Genomic DNA, 20,407 nt, shown 5'->3' on the forward strand with positions numbered 1-20,407 from the left:
CATTTAAACTCCCCCACCACCCCATCCCCGCGGCCCTGACCCCCGCCCACCCGCTCTGCCTGCCGCCCCTCCCCCGCCGCCCCCTCCCCACGCCGCGCCTCCCCGGCCCCCCACGCGCCTCCCCGCGGCACCCCCCTGGGCAGGGCGCGGGTCGGGCGGAGCGCGGCGCTCCCGGGTCCCTGGCCGGGCTCCAGCCCGCGGCCCAGGCCGGGCGGCGGCGGCGCTGGCGGGCGGGGCTTCTGGGCGCGCGGTTTGGGGGTTTTTTATAACCCTGGCGGGCGGCTCAGGAAGTGCCGTCCCCGCGCCCCCTCCCCCGGCCACGCCGCCGCGCTCGCTCCCTCCCTTCCTGCGCGCGGGGCGGGAGACGGCGGCGGCCACGGCGGAGCGGAGGCCCCGCGGCGCAGGTAGCGGCCATCGCGCCCTCGGGGCGGGCGGCGGGCGGCGGGCGGGCTGCGTGGCCCCGCGGGACGGCGTGTCGGGGGCCGTGGCTCCCCGCGCTGTCCCGCCGCGCGTGTCGCGGCGAAGCGGGACGTCCCCAAGTGGGCGCCCCCGGGAGCCAGTCGGCGCCGGGGTTCGGGGAGCGCCGTCGGGTTTGCTGTGTGTGGGCGCGTGTCCACCCACGTAGGTGCCCAGGGGGTGCGTCCGCTGTGTGCCTCGGTGATGTCTTTGTGCGTCTGGGGGCGAGTGGCCGCGGATGATCTGGGCGGGCTGTTTGCCTAAGTGTGAGTGTAAACCGGTGTGTACACATAGGTAAGTGTCTTCTGTGTCAGTGTCCAGGCGTGTGTCTGGTGTGTCTCCAAGAATCTGTGTCTCCCTTGAGTGTGATATATAAATGCCGGGGTGTGTGTGTGTGTGTGGTTGCGGAGTCTAGGTTTGTGGGACTTGCAAGCTGGCCTCCAGTTGGTGTGTGTGTGTGTGTGTAAATGTGTGTACGTGTCTGCTCATAGGCCTGTGCGTCTGTCTCTGAGTCATCTGTGTGTATGTGAATTAGTGTGTGTCTGCATGCGTAGGCCGGACTGTTTATATGTGTATGTCTGTGTGTAAATGAGGGTGTAGGTGTCTGTCCACATAGGTCTGGAAGTGTATAGTTGTGTCTGTTTCTCTTTGTGTGTGCTAGGGGTCCGAGTGTGTGTCTGGGACGGAGGGGGTCCTTTGTGGGTCTGGTGTGCCGAGCTGTGCTGGCTCTGCAGGTGTGGTTGCCCTAGGGTGTGTGTGTGTCGATGCCAGTGTGTGTTTGTGTCTGGGTGTGGGAGTGGTGCCACCCACTTCCCCTGAGTTGGTCCGGACTCTCTCAGGGTGTCTCCAGGGGTCGCGCTCAAGACTCAGGGCCTCTAATTAGTGGCTGGTCTTGAGGCCCAGCACCACCCGCTCCTCTGCAGGCTGCAGTCGGGCCTTTGTCTGCCTCGGTGCAGGGCTGCCTCCAGCCTGCCCAGCCAGATGTGCAGACTCAGAAGAGGCTCGCTGACCCGGGCCCACAGGCGCCTCTGCCTGCCAGACATGACCTCGGCCTCCACATGGAGGTCCAGGGGTGCGTTTGCCCCGGCCTGGTGTGGGAGGTCCAAGTGTGGAGCCACAGGTCCCTCCAGGAGCCCTGGGATGGGACGGAGCCTCAGTTTCCGGGCTCTATCTACAAGGCATTTCCTCCTCCAGTGTTGGCCCCCTGGGCTGGCAGCCTCCCTCCTGCCTTCTGGAGTAAAAGGCTTGGGGGGAAATGGCCAAGCCTAGGTACACACACACACACACACACACACACACACAAGGTCACACATATACACTTACAGGGTCACTTCCATACAGTAATGCGCACACACAGCCCCACACAGTCCTTGTAAAGCCCTTGCTGACTCCCTGTTGCCCACCAGGCTTGAGACCCCTCCTAACACCATCCCTGGAGCCTCATTTTCTCCCCCACACCCACAGTGCCCTGGACTGTCACACCTCCCAGCTGCCCCTGTCCCTGCCATGCTGTCTCCACACCCCACTCCTCCCCTGCCCAAGCTGAATCCTTCCATCTCTCACTCCCCACCCGAGCCAGAGGCACAGATAGGCTGGGAGGTTGGGAGGTGGGGCCCAGCTTCAGAAGACAGCCACGAGGACCGAGGGGTGATTTGGGGGGAGGCAGGAGAAGAGGACCAAAGAGAGGTGCTCAGGAAGAAGATGTGGTACCAAGCCTGCGCGGTGCCGGAGAGGAGAGAGGCAGGGCCAATGGGAAGGACGGGGAGGTCCAGCTTTCCTTGTGATGCCCCCACCTGGGGTGGGCAGGGGGTTACAGCAGGAGGGGAGTCAGCGCAGCCCAGCCAGGCAGGATCTGGATTCCAAGGAAGGAGTAGGGGAGAAGACACAGGAAGAAGGACCTTTGGAGTTGGGGGTGCATTATGACAAGGTCCAAGGGGTGAGGAGGGCTCAGCGAATCCTCAGCCACCCTGAACTCTTCACCCAGCACATCACTGAAGACAGCCTGGTTCCTCTTTTTTGTCCCCCCTGCCCGGGCTCTGCAGAAAGAGCAGCTGAAACCCAGAGAGGCCCATGTAGAGCGCAGCTCAGGGAAGATCCGATCCACACGCAAGGGTTCTCCCCGTGCCACAACGGAACCCCTGAAAGGTAACAGAAAAAAACAAGAACAGAACAGAACATGGAGAAATGTCTGAGTGAGCACCCCATCACTGGAGGGGTCCAAGCAGCAGGGGGCATGTGGGCTTCTCCTTCAGCATCTCCGAGGAAACCTGGCTCCCCTCCCTCGCAGCCAGGCTGCCCTGTTTGGGGATCGACTCTCAGACTTGGCCGGACTGCAAAGAAAACAAGACAGTGTGTGATTAAGGGGGATTTTGCATGGAGGAGGAGGGCGGAGACGAGAGGGCGTAGGGGAGGAGGGCTTGGCACAGGGTGGTGGCCCAAAGTGGTGTCTGCAGCAGGCTGGCCTGGGGCAGAGGCCCGAGAAACAGAACTGCCCGGCAGGCCTGAATCTGAAACCAGAAGCAGGACCAGGAGCCAGGCTGGAAATGTGGGGCGGAGGAGAGGCCTCGGAACCCGGGCGAGGGTTTCCAGCCTGCTGGTGAGGTGCCGTGCTACCCGGGGCAGAGGATCTGAACGAGAGGTGGCAGGGAGTTCGGGGGCAGGAGGCCCTCAGTATGCGCCTTGGCTTTCATCTGCACTGACCAGCACCCGGCCTTCCCTGCCCTGGCTGAGCCAGGCTCCTCCCTGCTCCTCCAGGCCTTCCCCTGGCCCTTCTCTGCCTGGTGCACCCTCTCCTGTCTCTTCCCACACTCGGCTTCTTCGCATCCTTCAGACCTCTGCTTCCGTGTCCCTTTGATTCTTTAGAGAGCAGGTCCCAGTCTGAACTTGTGTCTCTCCATTTACTTGTCTGTCATTTCCAGGAGGTCCACAGAGCCCCAGGAGGGGTGAGGGTCAGTCCATGTCATGTGCAGCTGCCGTCCCCAGCCCCCTTCCCCAGCTCAGCACTGTCATTATCCAATAAAGGAAGGGCTACCCCTTTCTGGCCATGTGACCCTGGGCAATCTCTATCACCCCTCATTTACAAAAGGAGAGTGGGGAACGGGGACCTCATAGTTACTTCGGAAACGAAATGCCACGGTGTGCAAAGCCATGCTGGCACACGAGGGGGCGGGGGTGATGCGCACAGGGTCCTGGTCCCTGCCGGTTGGCTCTGAGTGTAGGGAGGGTGGGGAGGGGGACTAAGTGAGAAAGGACATGTGGGATCTTCACATGGGAATGTGCCTTGACCATCCTCAGGTGTAGGCGTGAGTGGCTGCAGGTGCCTGTCAGTCTGGCAAGGGGCCTTGGCATTGGCTGTGCTGGGCAATAAGACCAGGTCCCCTCCTGCCCCGGCCCCCCTCCAGGAGCCCAGTGATGCTGCGCAGGCTGTGAACGGGGAGGGCAGCACTGCAGGGGCTGCCAGCAGCCGGGGCCGGGAGAGACATGTGGACACGTAGCCCCTATGGCTTCCGCCTGCCAGATCCTCCGCTGGGCCCTCGCCCTGGGGCTGGGCCTCACCTTCAAGGTCACACATGCCTTCCGATCTCAAGGTAGGAGTGGTCCCAGGGTGGCCCTGGGAGCAGGAAGTGAAGGTGGCCAGGGGGTCCTGGGTAGAAGGGCCGGGGTTCATTTAGGTTTAGCTCTGCCGTCAGGGATCTGGATTGGGGAGCTGGTGAGGCCAGTGTCACCTGCTTCAGGAGCTAGGTCACAGGGTCAACCAGAGCCTCTGACCCTCACCCACAGATGAGTTCCTGTCCAGTCTGGAGAGCTATGAGATCGCCTTCCCTACCCGCGTGGACCACAACGGGGCACTGCTGGCCTTCTCACCACCTGCCCTCCGGAGGCAGCGCCGGGGCACAGGGGCCACAGCCGAGGCCCGTCTCTTCTACAAGGTGGCTGCACCCAGCACCCACTTCCTGCTGAACCTGACCCGCAGCCCCCGTCTACTGGCAGGGCACGTCTCCGTGGAGTACTGGACCCGAGAGGGCCTGGCCTGGCAGAGAGCTGCCCGGCCCCACTGCCTCTACGCCGGCCACCTGCAGGGCCAGGCCGGCAGCTCCCATGTGGCCATCAGCACCTGTGGGGGCCTGGTGAGCTGAGGATTCTGGGAAGCAGAGGGAAATGCCCACACTTTTTTGGAAGTTGTGAAAAATACTTCTAAACGTAGATCAGCCAAGGAATCGTAGTGGGACCTTTTGTAAAGTAGTCAGAGCTACTGATAATCAATACTTTGGGAAGGTAGCTAAAGCAGTACTTCGAGGAGAATGAGTAGCCTTAGGTCAGGCTGAAGATAAGTGATGTGAACATCATCTCAAGAAATTAGAAAAGTAATAGTGAAATACACCCAATAAGATAGGAGGATGGAAATGGCAAAGACAGACTCGGGGCCCCAGGGACCTGAGAAACAAGAACCTGATCCGAGCTTTCTCTCCCACTTCCCTACCCCCAGCATGGCCTGATTGTGGCAGATGAGGAAGAGTACCTGATTGAGCCCCTGCAAGGTGGGCCTAAGGGTCCCCGGGGCCCAGAGGAAAGTGGCCCTCATGTGGTCTACAAGCGTTCCTCCCTGCGCCACCCCCACCTGGACACAGCCTGTGGAGTGAGAGGTACACCTGTCTCTCTGGGAGCGGGCAGAGGGGCCACACAACATCCTTCCCTTGAGGTAGAGGCTGGCAGAAGTGCGTTTTCATCCAGAAGGTCAGCAAGCAGCTCCCCACGGGGAAAGGGGAACTGTTGAGAAAAAGATAGGGGCCTGAATTCCGGAGCTGCACCCACCTGCAGGCAGTGGGGCAGCAGGATGTTGCAGCCAGGTAGCGGGGCCTCAGACAGGAGCCCATCATGCCATCATCTGCTGGCCCATCCATAAGGCAGCCAGACAGGGGGCGGTGTAAAGCCGTTCCATCTCTAGGATTAGTGTCTAATCAGATAGTTAAGAAGTAATGTGGTTGTATCAGACCCGAGAAGGGTTCCGTCAAAATGCATCAGAAGGCCAGATTTGCCAGGCACGGTCATCTCAGCTACCGGGGGGTGCTGGTCACAAGTCTGAAGCCAGCTTGGGCAACTTAGCGGGATCCTGACTCAAAATAAAAAGGACTGGGGATGTGGCTCAATGGTAGAGCACTTCCTAGCATGTGCAAGGCCCTGGGTTCCATCCTCAGTGATTTACAACCAGACCAGTAGAAGAACAATTCACCACCAGACATCTAGAGAAAGGGAGAATAGGAAAACTATATCATAAGTGGACATTTGCCAGCACGATTGATCATATAGTTAGAAAACAGATCGATGCTCAGTGGAAAAGCACAAGAGCGAGATGGTGAATGAGCTGAAGGATCTGACAGTCTGCGGATGGTACACCATGGCAGACATAAAACCACAGTCAGAGGTACAAGGAGAAAGTTGGGTAGTGTCACGATTTGGTCACTGAGACATTCTAGCTATAGTATGGTCAGGCAGTTGGGCTGTTCTAGAGCCAGCCTGGCCTGTTGGCCGGTGCCTTGGTTGGAAAGTTGCTGTCGGAAGCCCAGGAAGTTACACAAGCACCCGGTTCAGATGGCGCGACAGCCTGCTCCCTGCCCGTGCACTGGAGCTGCAGGATTGTCAGGGAGTTGTGCCGTCATAACGGTTGTTATGGGACACTGGGCAGTTACTCATCCAACCAGCTTGGTAGTAGGACAGCTGTCCTAGTGTTCCGGTAGCCACTTGGGCGAGGGGGTGGTCTGGTTGCCAAACAGCTGGGTTGTTGTACAACCAAACCGTGGAGTCGTCACACTGTTATTCAGCCTAAGGGTTTGACAGAGGGACGGACAACAGCGGTGTTGGCCCAAACATTCAAGGAGTGGGTCACTTCAGAACCAGATAGAAAAAGGGTGGTGAGCAGCCTGTGGGGCAGATGGACCCTCAAAGAGAGAACAGGCAGGAAAATAACCAGGAATTGTCCACCCAGACTGTTGGGCGGAGGCACAACCGAAGGGGCTTTGTAGACAGAGGTCAGCAGCTGAGTGTCCCATCAACAATGGGGGCTTAATGGCTTCACTGGGCACCCCCCAGATGAGAAACCGTGGAAAGGTCGGCCCTGGTGGCTGCGCACCCTGAAGCCACCACCTGCCAGGCCCCTGGGAAACGAGACAGAGCGAGGCCAGCCGGGCCTGAAGCGCTCCGTCAGCCGAGAGCGCTATGTGGAGACCCTGGTGGTGGCTGACAAGATGATGGTGGCCTACCATGGGCGCCGGGACGTGGAACAGTACGTGCTGGCCATCATGAACATTGTAAGTGCCTCCCCCTTCCTGGGCCTGGGGCCCTGGGGACCAGCGGCCGAGGGTCAGGAAAATGGCTGTCACTTTCCCACTCCTTGTCCCTGATATGGGACCAGAGCAGTAGGATGGAGAGGTACAGGGTGAAAAGCCAGAACTGCCATCAATGAGGAAAGGCTGGGAGCAGGTGGCCTGGAGTAGAGGCAGCCTGCAGGGACCTAAATCCCAGCTCCGTGGCATTTACAGCCATGGAGACTAAGGCTCAGAGAGGTCAAGAGCCCTGCTTGAGATCTGACACAGGAGCCAGAACTGTAGGTCCTCTGGGCGTGTAGGTCCTGCATCCATGGATTCGACCCTCCTCAGCTGTGTGCCCTCACTCAGCCAGCTACAGCACCCCCTGCCTGGGCTTACCCATCTGTAAAGTGGGACAATAGTGGCACCCACTTCATAAGGCTAAGGTGGATTCAGAGAATTGATAGGCACTTAGAACAGGGCATGGCACAGGGTAGGTAAGTGTTTGCTCTGTATAATAAGAAGCATGCAGCTTGCAGGTACTCGTGAAGGTGAGCAGGACACTCGCAGGCACACATCTGTATGCATGCAGAGTTCTTGCACAAGTGTCCACCTATCAGTTCATAGGGGATGGCTTCCCTCACCCACGCTCAGATACAGCCATCCCTCGGTATCCACAGGTGATTGGCTCCAGGACCCCCCCAGACATGAAAGTCCTGGTGTTGAGGTGCCTTATGTAAAATGTCAGGTGTGCATAGAACCTACGCACATCCTCCCAGAGACTGCAGCTCATCTCTAGATGACTTAGAGTGCTCTATATCAAGGATATGCAGAGTAAAGAGTTGTTGTTCAGGGAATCACCCCAAGAAGAAGAGTCCTATGTGTTCAGTTCAGATGCAGGTTTTTTGTTTTTTGGTTTTTTTTAATCTACTATTTTCTACCCGTTGCTCTCAGTCCTGTGCTAGATCTCAGTCACGGCTGTTGATTTCACCTAGCCTCAATTTCCACAGCCGTAAAATGGGGCTACCCTGGCACCTAGTGCAGAGGTTCATGGGAGGGAAGCCGTGTAGAGTGCTTGGCACTACGAGGGCTTGATGAATGGGGTTCTTGTTTCACTGAAGCAGAAAACAAGAGAAAGTTGAGCAGACAGATGAATGGCCCAAATGTTGACATAACATCACCTCTGATACCCTGTGTCCTGCCCCGCCCTGGGCTCCCCTCCCTCCCTTGGGCTTTCTGAGTTTCCTAAAACCTGCCTGGATTCCTGGGGGGGTTTCTAGGCGGGATGATGATGGCCCACACTCCAAGGTCCCTGTGCAGCCTGCCTTCCACCACTTGCCCATTTGCCCCGGGACCACTTCCTCCTTCCCTGACCACTGTCTCCCGAGTCTGCTGCCCTCACAGTTCCACCTTCCTATGTTGTTGCTTACAACGGTACCTCCCACTGCTGTGGGATGAGCCAGAGGTGCATATTCCTCGGCTGCCTCTGGGCAAAAACACGCAAGGTGGGGGGGGGGGGTGAGCCGGGGTGAAAGGACAAGTAGACAGATAAGCTCAGACAGGATGTCACAGAGACAGGAGGCAACCCAGACGGGAATCCCACTTAAGGTATCGCCAGCTGTGTGTCCTGCAGCCTCTGTGCCCCGGTTTCCTCATCTATAAAGTCAGGATGAAGTGGTTCCCAGTCAGGAAAGGACACGTGCCCCAGGCTGACCCGGGCCCAGCCACACCAGGGGCTTCACGAAAGCAAGCTGCCGTCGCTGTCCCTGCCTTCCGCTCTCCATCCCGGGCTCCTCTTAAGACTCCGTCTCTCTTGTTTCTTGGAGGTCAGGTTGCCAAACTTTTCCAGGACTCGAGTCTGGGAAACATCGTTAACATCCTGGTGACGCGCCTCATCCTGCTCACCGAGGACCAGGTGTGGGGGCGGGAGGGGACACCCCTTCCCTCCCAGGCACGCTGCCTGCCACGCCCAAGGTGACAGGCACCCGCGCCCCTCTCTCTTTCTGTCCCCAGCCCACCCTGGAGATCACCCACCATGCCGGGAAGTCCCTGGACAGCTTCTGTAAGTGGCAGAAATCCATCGTGAGCCGCAGCGGCCATGGCAACGCCATTCCGGAGACCGGTGTGGCCAACCATGACACAGCGGTGCTCATCACGCGGTGAGGGGCGGGGAGGACCCAGGACTTGGGCCCAGGGAATGAGTGGACTGAGAGACCAGCAGGGTCACATCTGCCGTGGGATGGAGGGGATGGGAAGGCTGCCAGGAGCCTGAGAATGTGGGGAGGGGGCTGCTGGGCCACCTGGGCCCTACGCACACACTCACTCACCCTCCTGGTCAGTCGGAGTCCCTCACGTACCCCAGCACCCCCAAGGCCAGCGGATTGGCTTCAGCTGTGTGCAGCATGAAGCTTGGGGTGAGAGGCAGACAGCGCCTCCCAGGCAGGACTCACCCCCCAGAGCTGGGCACGGTGGTGCTGGTGGCTCAGGGAGGCAGCGCTGTCCCCTCACTGCCCTGTCCTTCCACAGCTATGACATCTGCATCTACAAGAACAAACCCTGCGGCACACTAGGTACTGGAGTCCCGTAGATCCTGGGCCTCTGTGGGGGGGTCCCTGACCCTGGGGTGAGACCTGGCAGGATGGCCGGGGCAGCCAGCACAGCCCTGGGCCGCCGGCCCGACCCCACATGCCTGTTTCCCAGGCCTGGCCCCAGTGGGCGGGATGTGCGAGCGAGAGAGAAGCTGCAGCATCAACGAGGACATCGGCCTGGCCACGGCGTTCACCATTGCCCACGAGATCGGGCACACGTGAGGCCAGGGCACTCGGGAGAGGGAGGATGGGAGGAGCTGGGCGGGTCCCTCAGCGCCCCACGGAACCGACACCCCTCTCCCCAGATTCGGCATGAACCACGACGGCGTGGGGAACAGCTGTGGGGCCCGCAGCCAGGACCCCGCGAAGCTCATGGCCGCTCACATCACCATGAAGACCAACCCGTTCGTGTGGTCATCCTGCAGCCGAGACTACATCACCAGCTTTCTGGAGTGAGGATGGACCCACGCGTCCCGCCCAGCGGGTCACAGTCACACGGGGGCAGCTGTGGCAATCAGGGCTGCTCCTCAGGGTCCCTGCCCAGCCAGGTGCGCCCCAGAGCCCCTGGCCTGCAGCCCCTGGGCATGATAGCTGTTTTCCTTCCTGCAGCTCCGGCCTAGGGCTCTGCCTGAACAACCGGCCCCCCAGACAGGACTTCGTGTACCCCACGGTGGCCCCCGGCCAGGCCTATGATGCAGACGAGCAGTGCCGCTTCCAGCACGGAGTCAAATCGCGTCAGTGTAAATACGGGGTAGAGAGAGCCTTCCTGCTTTCCTTCCTGGGAGGGGAGGGGGCCGCGGGGCGGGAAACCCCACCACTGGGCACCCAACCCGGAAAGTGGGGGGCGGGGGAGCCAGCGAGGGGTGGGGTGAGACCCAAGGGGAAGACAGAGGTGCCTGGGGTGTACAGTGCCCCAGACAGCCAACAGTAGGAACGAACATGAGATGCGGATTCTGTGGCTCCCCCATTGGAGGGCTGGGCTGGAGGGACCACCTTCTGTTCAGCACGTAAGTGCCACCCGCAGCCTGCAGCAGGACCAAAGGCCCAAGACCGCTAAGTGGGAAGTCTTAAACTAAACACCCAGATTTGACGAAAAGTCTCCCTAGGAGTGAACCACCTACCTCACTCAGAGAAGAGGAGGGCAGACCCTTCCCTCATCCCCACTGACCGTTCACTCGGTCTCCTGGCTGCTTGGCTAGACAGACTCTGAGCTTCCTGACCACTCCCCACTCCCTGGAGGCTCAGACTCTCAAAGCTCCATGCGCAGGAAGTGAGCTAGGGCTGGGCTCAGTGGCACTAGAATCTGAGCAACTCACAAGTTCAAGGCCAGCCTCAGCAAGTTAGTAAAACCCCGTCTCAAAAATAAAATAAAAGCGGCTGGGGACGTAGCTCAGTGATAAAGCGCCCCTGGGTTCCATCCTCAGTACCAAAGGGGAAAAAAAGTGAGCTGGCCCAGTGGGGGTGGGGGGGGGCACTGCCAGCTCCCCCAGAAAGCCAGAGACTCGCTGGCTTCCTTCTTTGGCCGCTAGACCTCAGTCACGGCCAGCTCCTCGGCTGTTCACCTTCCTCAGTCCCCGAACATGCTTCCTGGATATCCTCAGGCTCAGCCCTAGTGACCCCAGGCCCAGCCCCAACCCTCCTGATGCTCCAGATGAAGGATCTGAGTCTGCCTGGCCATAGCCAAGATAATGTCCTGCCAGTGCAGAGCAGAGGGCCGGCAGCTGTCATAATGCCCTCACTTCCTCCCACTGCAAGACAAGGAGACAGATCCGGGAACAGTGCACATTTACTTGACATTCTCTTGCCCTCCAACCCTCACTTGGCTGGTAATAGCCTCTAATGAATTCCTAAGAAGTTCTGAGGCTATGCCTGAATATCTGCCATGTCCTAAAAATCCTAACAATGATAATAGCTGATATTTACTGGGCACTTACTATGGGCTGAACACATGATTATATATCATCTCACTTAAACCCCTCCCAATCCTTTTAGCCCCAAGTTACAGATAGAGAGTCTAGGCCTAAGGAGGATGACTTACCCCAGGACATAGTTCAGCAGAGCCGGGATCTGAACCCAGGTCTCTCTAGACTCCGAATTTTATAAAGGGAGGTGGAAAGGGAGAGGAACTGTCAGAATATCAAGCTTGGGCTGGCACTGGATATGAGTTGAATTGAACCTTCCTTTCCTTTTTCAAAGAACATCTTTCTGGCCCTCCTGTCAAAGACAGGATTTACTTACAGCATGTTAAATGGCTAAAATATAGAAAGAGCTCAGCCTAACACCTGGGTCAGGGATCGTGTGCTCATTAGTCCCCAACAGCAGGGCATTTATGCAAGGCTGTCCGTCTTGTAGATGAGGAAACTGAGGCCCAGAGAGGGGGAAATGTTTTGCAAGTCAGTGGTAGGACTGTCTCCCTGAGTGGCCTGGAACTCACCATATACGCCACAGTCCCTCACGGGGAGAAGGTCAGAAGTGGGACTGGGGCTGAACTGGTGCAGCATTTTTAGAGATGGCCAGGAGGACACAAGCCAAGTAGGTGAAGCCAGACAACCAGGCTGAGTCTTCAGAAGAGGAGTGTCCTCTTTGTGAAGGACGAAGGCAGGGCCTCTGGAGGTTTGAGGAAGCGTGTTTGAGAACAACTCATCTCCCAAGAGCGGACCCTAGTAGGGTACGGTCTTACATCATGCAGTCCAATCCCAAATCTGCAAAGCTTGGGAGGATTTAGTTCAAGTCAAGAATTACAGAAGGAGTGGGCTAGAGGGAGTGAGATTTGGCAACACCTGAATCTAGTGGGGCTTCTCCCAGGATAACAACCCAGATGAAAGGTCAGAGCGACTCTCTGGTACCTGTCCAGCTTCCATGGTGGGGACCTGCTGTCAGTGCCTGGGCCAGCCCAAGACAGGAGAAGGTGGTCCTAATTTTTTACCTGGGAAGTAGAGAAACACCCCTGTGCCGTCCTCTCGAACCTTCACCCTCCACAGTTTAAAAGCACCAGGGCTTCTCCAGTTCAGGCGGGGGGGGGGGGGGGGGGGGGGGGGGGGGCCAAGAGAACCTCCACCTGGAAAAAACAAAAGATGAGGCTTGACCAGAGCCACCCACCGCCCAGGCCTGGTTCCTCACAACGGCTCTGCCTACACTTTGCACACCCCATAAAAGAAGAGGGAATCCCTCCTGTCCCTTCCTAGCAGGTCCCAAGTTTACCCAGCCTCCAAGGTCTGGGTTAGTCTCCAGGCTGCCCCCTCGTAGTTCAGGGCCCTTGCCTGCTGAACCTGGATTTTCTTCCGCTAAAATGGGGCTAATAATGTTCAAAGGAGATTGTGCCCCTCATCGGTGTTCCATAAGCACAGCTTACTGACAGAAGTCCCAAACCATGCCCCCAAAGGGGCTCAGTTGAGTCGGGAAAACTCTGGGGCCCGGCTTCGGGGCTGCAGTGAGCAGGACGCTGGGTCCTCCTGGGCCAGGCGGGCTGCGGAGGGAGGGTGTCGAGCCTGAGCGGGCACCTCGGCCCGCAGGAGGTCTGCAGCGAGCTGTGGTGTCTGAGCAAGAGCAACCGGTGCATCACCAACAGCATCCCCGCCGCCGAGGGCACGGTGTGCCAGACGCACACCATCGACAAGGGGGTGAGCGCGCACAAGGCTGGGCCCCGCCCCTCGGTCCATTTCCTGCGTAGGCCACGCCCCCGCCTTCTTCCTGCCCCCCTCCGCCACGCCCTCCGCCTGCAGGTCCCGCCCCGGTGGGGCCGTCCATCTCGGGCCACGCCCCCTCCGGCTTTGGTCTCAGTGCGAGCTTCGCCCCGCCCCGCGCTGGTCCTGTGCTTAGGCCACGCCTCTTGCTTGAGCGCTGTCCGGCTCCCTCGCCACGCCTCTGGCCTCTGCCCGAGCCCGGTGCTACCTGACTGGCAGCTTCTTCAGACCCCGCCACTGTCCATCCCCTTCCGCCCCATCCTTGAGGGACGGGGACTTGTGCCTGGGTCATGGGGGAGTCGTGGGGACGGGGCCCTGAGCCCAGAGCCTGTACAGAGCAGGACTCTGCCCTCTCCATCTCCCCCCAAACCACCACCAAAAAATCCCGCCCAGTGGTGCTACAAGCGAGTGTGTGTCCCCTTCGGGTCGCGGCCGGAGGGCGTGGACGGGGCCTGGGGCCCGTGGACCCCGTGGGGCGACTGCAGCAGAACGTGCGGCGGCGGTGTGTCTTCTTCCAGCCGCCACTGCGACAGCCCCAGGTCAGCCCTCAGGACCTTTTCCCAGGAAAACGGGGGACCCCTGCCCCCTGTCGCCCCCTGTCGCCCCATCTCTCTCCTGTCTCCCCCATCCTTTCCAGGCCAACCATCGGGGGCAAGTACTGTCTGGGCGAACGGAGGCGGCACCGCTCGTGCAACACGGAGGTGAGTGTCTGGGACTTACACTTGAGAACAAGGGGACACCAGCCCTCAACCCTGGGGAGCGGGGGTCCAAGTGCTTCAGCCGCTGCCTGCCATCTCCTCGGGTACAATGCACTGTGTCCCCTCCTTTCAACCTAGCTTCCCTCAAAGAGCCCAGCCACCCACCTCTGTCATCCCAGAACCCTGGCCGACTTCCTCTCACCAAATCTGGGGGCCATCCTTTGTCTTCTGCTGTGCCTTGGTCTGACCAGAGATCTGCACACATCTTTCTGGCCTCTCCATGATTACACCCCTGAGGGGCTTCTCTCCACAATGTCTCTGCTTTTTGTTCCTTAAATGCTGGAGTTACTAGGGCTGGGGTCCTGTGTACGGATGAGTTTTAGGGGGACACACACAGAGGCTTGCTAAAGAAGGTGATGTTCAGAGGGCAGGAAAAACTTCTGGTGAGCAGTCACCTTCCCAGACCCCCCCCTGGGGATTCTCGAGTCCGCAGGAAATCCACACACCCCTAGCATTCATGAGGAACTCGGCACACGCTCGAAAGCCTGTTCCATTTATTCTAGGCTTCCTCTCTCAAGAAGGCCCCCCAGAAACCAGAACCCAGGCATCATCCCAGCTCACCCCTCCCCTGTGATGACTCACCTAGACACTTGATGCCTAGCACAGGTCTCACCTGGACCATCCCAGCCTCCTCCCTGGCCTCCCTGCCTCCAGGCTCAATCTTCCAACAAATGCCTCTCTGAGTGTCACTTCTCTGCCCTAACTTCCTCCATCCAGGACTGTCCCCCTGGCTCCCAGGACTTCAGGGAAATGCAGTGCTCTGAATTTGACAGTGTCCCTTTCCGTGGAAAATTCTACACATGGAAGACGTATCGAGGAGGTGAGTTGGGAATCCCAGGGCTGTGGGCAGCGGAGTGAAGCTGTGGGGGCATGCAGCCGTGCGTGGATGCTGAAGGCATCGTGGGGTCTGCCTGGATCTCCCCCTCCCCAAGGAAGCAGAGTTCCTGGGATGTGCTGGGTGGAGGTTGGCCTGGGCACCGGGGGCCTCCACTCCTACTTCCCCGCTGCCCACGGCATTGGGTCTGGGTCTGACGGGGCCGTGCCCCCCAGGGGGTGTGAAGGCCTGCTCTCTCACATGCCTAGCCGAGGGCTTCAACTTCTACACCGAGAGGGCAGCCGCTGTGGTGGACGGGACGCCCTGCCGCCCAGACACAGTGGACATTTGCGTCAGCGGCGAGTGCAAGGTAAAGTGGTCTCCTGAGGAGAAGGAGCGGGCAGGTGGGGGGACAGGAGGGCATCTCCGTGACGCCCACCCGGTCACTGCGCTCTCTGTGCAGCATGTGGGCTGTGACCGCGTCCTGGGCTCCGACCTACGGGAGGACAAGTGTCGCGTGTGTGGGGGTGACGGCAGTGCCTGCGAGACGATCGAGGGGGTCTTCAGCCCAGCCTCGCCTGGGGCAGGTGAGGGCTCTCAGACTCCCCACTTGGGTTTGGTGGCGGGGACGGGGCTGACCTCACTACAGCCAAGATCAGTAACGTCTTAGACTCTAGGGGCCCCATGGAGTCCTGGGGGCACAAAATGCCCCAGATCAGGATCAGGAAGGGCCCTAGCTGCTGCCTTGGGCTCTGGTGCCTAGACCCCACCGCCACCAGAAGTCTCCGGGCCTGGAAACCCAGATCTCCTCTCTCTGCCGTCCTGGGGCCCTCAGGCTGCATCTGGCTGGGAAGAGGGGTCATTCTCCGTCCTGTGAGCCAGAGGAGCTGGGGAGCTCTCTGTGCTGGCAGGAAAAGGCTTACTTGGGGAGGGGACCCTGGGAGGGGTGAACACCCTTCCTTGCTCCTACTGGGGATCAGGGGTCCTAAGGAGGGGAGTCAGGAAGCCTAGGAGGGCTGGGAAGCTGGGGGCTCTGCCGCAGGGAGTGTGGCGGGATGGATGATGGGGCTGGTCATCCGAGGCCACGCACAGACCAGCAGGAACAAGTTGCAGAACATGAGTGTCATCCCCTGGGCAGGGCCCCAGTGGGGTTATTTAAGGCAGCTGGTGTCAAGAATGAGACGATGTGGTGACATAGCTAAGAAGGGGCAGTGGAGATGGGAAGAAGAGGTAAAATGAAGAGAAATCCAGACACCAGGGTGGTAGGACATGGCTGATCGTGGATTGGGGATGTGTAGTCAGGGAGGATTTTCAGATGTCCAAGGGGACATCTAAGTGACCCCTAGTAGGCAATAGGCTGTCCCCAAGATGGAAACTTCCAGGGAACAGGAAAGTTATTGAGTTGGGACACAGAGAGATTGAGGAGCCCAAGGGACATTGAAGTGCCATCTAGTGGGTCAAGGAGAGAGAGAGATGGAGACTGAGGGTCCTTAGGCCTGAAGACCTGATCGCAAACCCTGGGGTTCCACAGAGCCATGCAACTCCTCCTGCGGTGGGGGGTTGGGTTAGGCAGGGTCTCAGTGGAATCTGTAGGAACCAGGGGGCTGGATCAGATGATTTTGGTGATTAGAGGGGCAGGAAGATTTGGGTTCAAATCCACCCTAGGGAGGGTGTGGCTCAGTGGTAGAGTGTCTGTTATGTATGGAGCCCTGGGCTCTACCTCTATCCCTCCTGAATGTTGGAAAAAAAAAAAATTCCCAACTTAGACACTGCCTAGCTGTAAAACTCAGGCCACTTGCTTAGTTTCTGACCTTCAGTTTTGTCATCTGTAAAATGAGTGTGGTGACATGTGTACTTCACGGGATGCCGTGCAAGCCCTCAACTGGTTAGCAGCACCATTAGGGCCAAGGATGAGGGGGACAGGTGGGTGACATCAGACCTCTGCTGTCCAGGGTACGAGGATGTCGTCTGGATCCCCAAAGGCTCTGTCCACATTTTCATCCAGGACCTGAACCTGTCCCTCAGTCATCTGGGTATGCGGAGGTGGGGAGATGGGGATTGTGGGTCCACAGAGGTGGGTAGCCTGACTAGAGTTCTGAGCCCTGTGTTGTCCCCAGCCCTGAAGGGGGACCAGGAGTCCCTGCTGCTGGAGGGGCTGCCCGGAATCCCCCAGCCTCACCGCCTGCCCCTGGCTGGGACCACCTTTCACCTGCGACAGGGGCCAGACCAGGCCCAGAGCCTAGAAGCCCTGGGACCCATTAATGCCTCTCTCATCGTCATGGTAACATTGGGGTGGGGTGGGGGGTTACAGGTGCAGGAGAACATTAGCATCTTTTGGGGATGGAGACTCCACGAGATCCTTCCATCGGCTGCTCCCTGTGCCCCCAGGTGCTGGCCCGAACAGAGCTGCCTGCCCTCCGCTACCGCTTCAATGCACCCATCACCCGGGACGCCCTGCCCCCCTACTCCTGGCACTACACACCCTGGACCAAATGCTCAGCCCAGTGTGCAGGCGGTGAGGCCAGGGTGGGCCGGGGTGAGTGCGAGGCACCCAGCCTGCTGTCCTTTGATGGGACTGAGCGGGACTCTCCCCTCCCCCAGGCAGCCAGGTGCAGGTGGTGGAGTGTCGCAACCAGCTGGACAGCTCGGCCGTAGCCCCTCACCACTGCAGTGCCCACAGCAAACTGCCCAAGAGGCAGCGTGCCTGCAACACAGAGCCGTGCCCACCAGAGTGAGTGTCCACCTGGAGGCAGGGTGGCCTGGGGTGGGGCAGGGTGCTCCCTGGGGTCAGGAGGAATGCTCCCAAGGGCGTGGGGAGCAGGTCTATTAAGGACTGCAGTGACAGTGGACCCAAGGTCAAGGTCACGGTGCTCCTTAAGGTGAGGGCTAAAGCTGGATGGTTCTGGGGTCAGGACGATCATGCTGCACAGCCAGGGTAACAGTCTGGGGAATCAGGATGATGCATCTCCCTGCCCTCAGTCGGGGTGCCCAGTGATGCGATGCTCTAAGTGCATCTGGAGCACTTTGCGCCTGCCCTGCCCCATTCTGTAAGATGCTCACTGGCAGGACTGGCATCGGCTAGAACACGAGCTCCAGGGTTGGGGCCCCCTGCCCCAAATACTTGCTCAGGCCCCTCCTGCATCCCAACAGTTGGGTGGTGGGAAACTGGTCGCGCTGCAGCCGCAGCTGTGACGCGGGAGTGCGCAGCCGCTCCGTCGTGTGCCAGCGCCGCTTGTCGGCCGCCGAAGAGAAGGCGCTGGACGACAGCGCATGCCCGCAGCCCCGGCCACCGGTGCTGGAAGCCTGCCATGGCCCCACCTGCCCTCCCGAGTGGGCCGCCCTGGACTGGTCTGAGGTCAGCTGCCCCTTCCCACCCGCCCGCACCCAGTCCGCTTCCAGGCAGAGAGTGGGCAGGTCCTGGGATGCCTGTGGGTGGGGCTCTTTGAGGCTCTGTTCCACGGGCCAGGTACCCTAGGGGACCACCCTCGACTGGCTCAGTTACCTGTCTGTCCACTCCACTCCTCCCACTGGGTCAGCCCCCTGCCCACCCGCTGAGCATAAAAATCTCCAACTACAGTGCACCCCAAGCTGCGGGCCCGGACTTCGTCACCGCGTGGTCCTTTGCAAGAGCGCTGACCAGCGGGCCACGCTGCCCCCCACGCACTGCCCGCCCTCAGCTAAGCCGCCGGCCACCATGCGCTGCAACCTGCGCCGCTGTCCCCCAGCCCGCTGGGTAGCGAGTGAGTGGAGCGAGGTAGGTGGGCACGCCCTAGGGGACTCGGGAGAGGGCAGGACCGAGGGGCGTCGGCTCAGCGGCACCTCTCCCCAGTGCTCCGCGCAGTGTGGCCTCGGCCAGCAGCAGCGTGCGGTGCACTGCACCAGCCACACCGGCCAGCCGTCCCGCGAGTGCACCGAGGCCCTGCGGCCCCCCACCACACAGCAGTGTGAGACTAAGTGCGACAGTACGCCACCTGGGGACGGCCCGGAAGGTATGTGGGCGACAGACAGAGGAGCACAGGAGAAGGCAAGGGGGTCCTGACAGTTAGTCGCAGAGCTCCTGGAGCCCCTGAAATGCTCTCCTCTGTCGCTGCCAGGCCATCTGTCATTGTGCCCACCCTGCAAACACTTATTAGGTGTCACTGTGCTGAGCATTTTAGGCATTGACCCTCTGAGCACTCAGACTCAGCTCGTCCCCACTCAGCCCGTGAGCTTTACCCTGTTCATTTCCACCTGTTCTCTCATTCACCTTGCATTTTTCCTTTAAATCAGAGTTTCGCAGTCTCAGGCACTATTGATGCGTTGGGCCAGGTGATTCTGTCCTGTGCTCTGTAGGATGTCTGCAGCATCCTGACCTCTCACTAGATGCCAGTAACAAACCCTCTCCCCAATTATGACAAGGAAAAATATCTCCAGATATTGCCTACTATGGGGGAAGGGACAAATTCTCCTCCCCTTGAGAATACTGCTGTTATACCACAATTCTGTGTGTGTGTGTGTGTGTGTGTGTGTGTGTGTGTGTGAATGGAGATGGGAGGTCTCACTATGTTACCCGGGTTGGTCTTGAACTCCTAGACTCAAGTGATTCTGCCTGAGCCTCCTGAGTAGCTGGAGCTACAGGCAGGTGCATCTGCACCCAGCTGTAAATCATGTTTGTTTTTGTTTGCTTGTTTGCTTCTGCAGTACTAGAAGTTGAACGAAGGGCTTTGAGCATGCTAGGCATGCCTTCTACCACTGAGCCACACCCCCAGCTCTTTGTAAATTTTGAGACAGGGTCTCAGTAAGTTGTCCTAGCTGGCCTCAAACTTGTGATCCTCCTGCCTCAGCCTTCCAACTAGCTGAGATTACAGGTGTACGTCACCGCACCAGTTTACACATTTGTGATAGACAGCAATAGATTTCTTATTCCAGGCACTGGAGCCAAACTACAGAGGTTTGCCTCACACCACTGTGCCTCCATTTCCTTATCTGTCAAGGGGCATGAATGATGTCTTCACTTGGGCGGGATGCCTCATTAGGGAGATGGAACAAAATGATCAACGTGAAGCCCTTTATTAGGACAGGACCCTGCTGCGCTTCACTGGCTGCTGTCCCGTGTCATGAAGAGAGATTGTTGAATACCATGCATAAAATACACAAATGCCTGGAACTGTGGCCCAAGTTTATTAAACTTGGGAAAGGAGTGAGCATTGTAAACAGATATTCTCTTCTGGGTGGCATCAAAAAGATAACTGAATAGGAAATACTTTTCTGGTTAATGATGTATCCAAATCAGCCCCAACCCCTGCACACTCTAAATCCTCAAAACAGCCTAATGACATACGTACTCTTATAAGCCCCTTTTGACAATGGCAGAAACTGAGACATAGAGAAGCAAAGTCAGTGACCAGAACCCACAGTCCAGACAGTGTATGCACCCCTGCTGGGAGGGACACTAAGACCTGATTTCTCCTTTTCTCTCCCCCTCAACCCCCCACAGAGTGCAAGGATGTGAACAAAGTCGCCTACTGCCCCCTGGTGCTCAAATTTCAGTTCTGCAGCCGAGCCTACTTCCGCCAGATGTGCTGCAAAACCTGCCAGGGCCGCTAGGGGGCGCGCGGCACCTGAAGCCACACCTGAGTGCAGGCTGTAGGGGTCTGGGCCTGAGAGGGCCGGAGGGGGCGGGAGCTGGGAGGGAAGGGTGAGATGGAGTTGGAAGTTATTTATTGGGAACCCCTGCAGGGCCCCTGGCTGGGCGATGGAGAGGGGCTAGCTACTCCCAGCCCCTCACGGAGTTCATACTGAGACCTCCTCCAGGGTGGGTCTGGGA

At 59.0% G+C, this 20,407-nt stretch overlaps 1 protein-coding gene across 2 annotated transcripts; it reads left to right on the forward strand.

Moving 5' to 3' along the window:
• Positions 1-355: 355 nt before the first annotated feature.
• Positions 356-20,225, forward strand: Adamts10 (ADAM metallopeptidase with thrombospondin type 1 motif 10). Of its 2 annotated transcripts, XM_077795824.1 has the most exons (26): positions 356-404; positions 2,499-2,601; positions 3,858-4,043; positions 4,237-4,583; positions 4,943-5,099; positions 6,544-6,761; positions 8,590-8,673; positions 8,772-8,917; positions 9,285-9,328; positions 9,459-9,564; positions 9,652-9,798; positions 9,956-10,097; positions 12,859-12,966; positions 13,423-13,568; positions 13,667-13,730; positions 14,505-14,607; positions 14,838-14,971; positions 15,065-15,188; positions 16,554-16,634; positions 16,719-16,882; positions 16,990-17,116; positions 17,203-17,332; positions 17,752-17,956; positions 18,179-18,355; positions 18,431-18,590; positions 20,078-20,225. In XM_077795824.1, exons 3-26 carry the CDS (start codon positions 3,956-3,958, stop codon positions 20,185-20,187), a joined length of 3,312 nt encoding a protein of 1,103 aa, XP_077651950.1. In that variant the 5' UTR covers positions 356-404; positions 2,499-2,601; positions 3,858-3,955; the 3' UTR covers positions 20,188-20,225. The 2 variants fall into 2 exon arrangements, with proteins under 2 accessions (XP_077651950.1, XP_026267622.2); XM_026411837.2 differs by lacking the exons at positions 356-404; positions 2,499-2,601; positions 3,858-4,043; ... (6 more) ...; positions 9,459-9,564; positions 9,652-9,798 and having other exon boundaries at positions 9,962-10,086.
• Positions 20,226-20,407: the final 182 nt, after the last annotated feature.

This window comes from Urocitellus parryii, chromosome 3 (assembly GCF_045843805.1).
Source record: "Urocitellus parryii isolate mUroPar1 chromosome 3, mUroPar1.hap1, whole genome shotgun sequence".
Taxonomy (NCBI): Eukaryota; Metazoa; Chordata; class Mammalia; order Rodentia; family Sciuridae; genus Urocitellus; species Urocitellus parryii.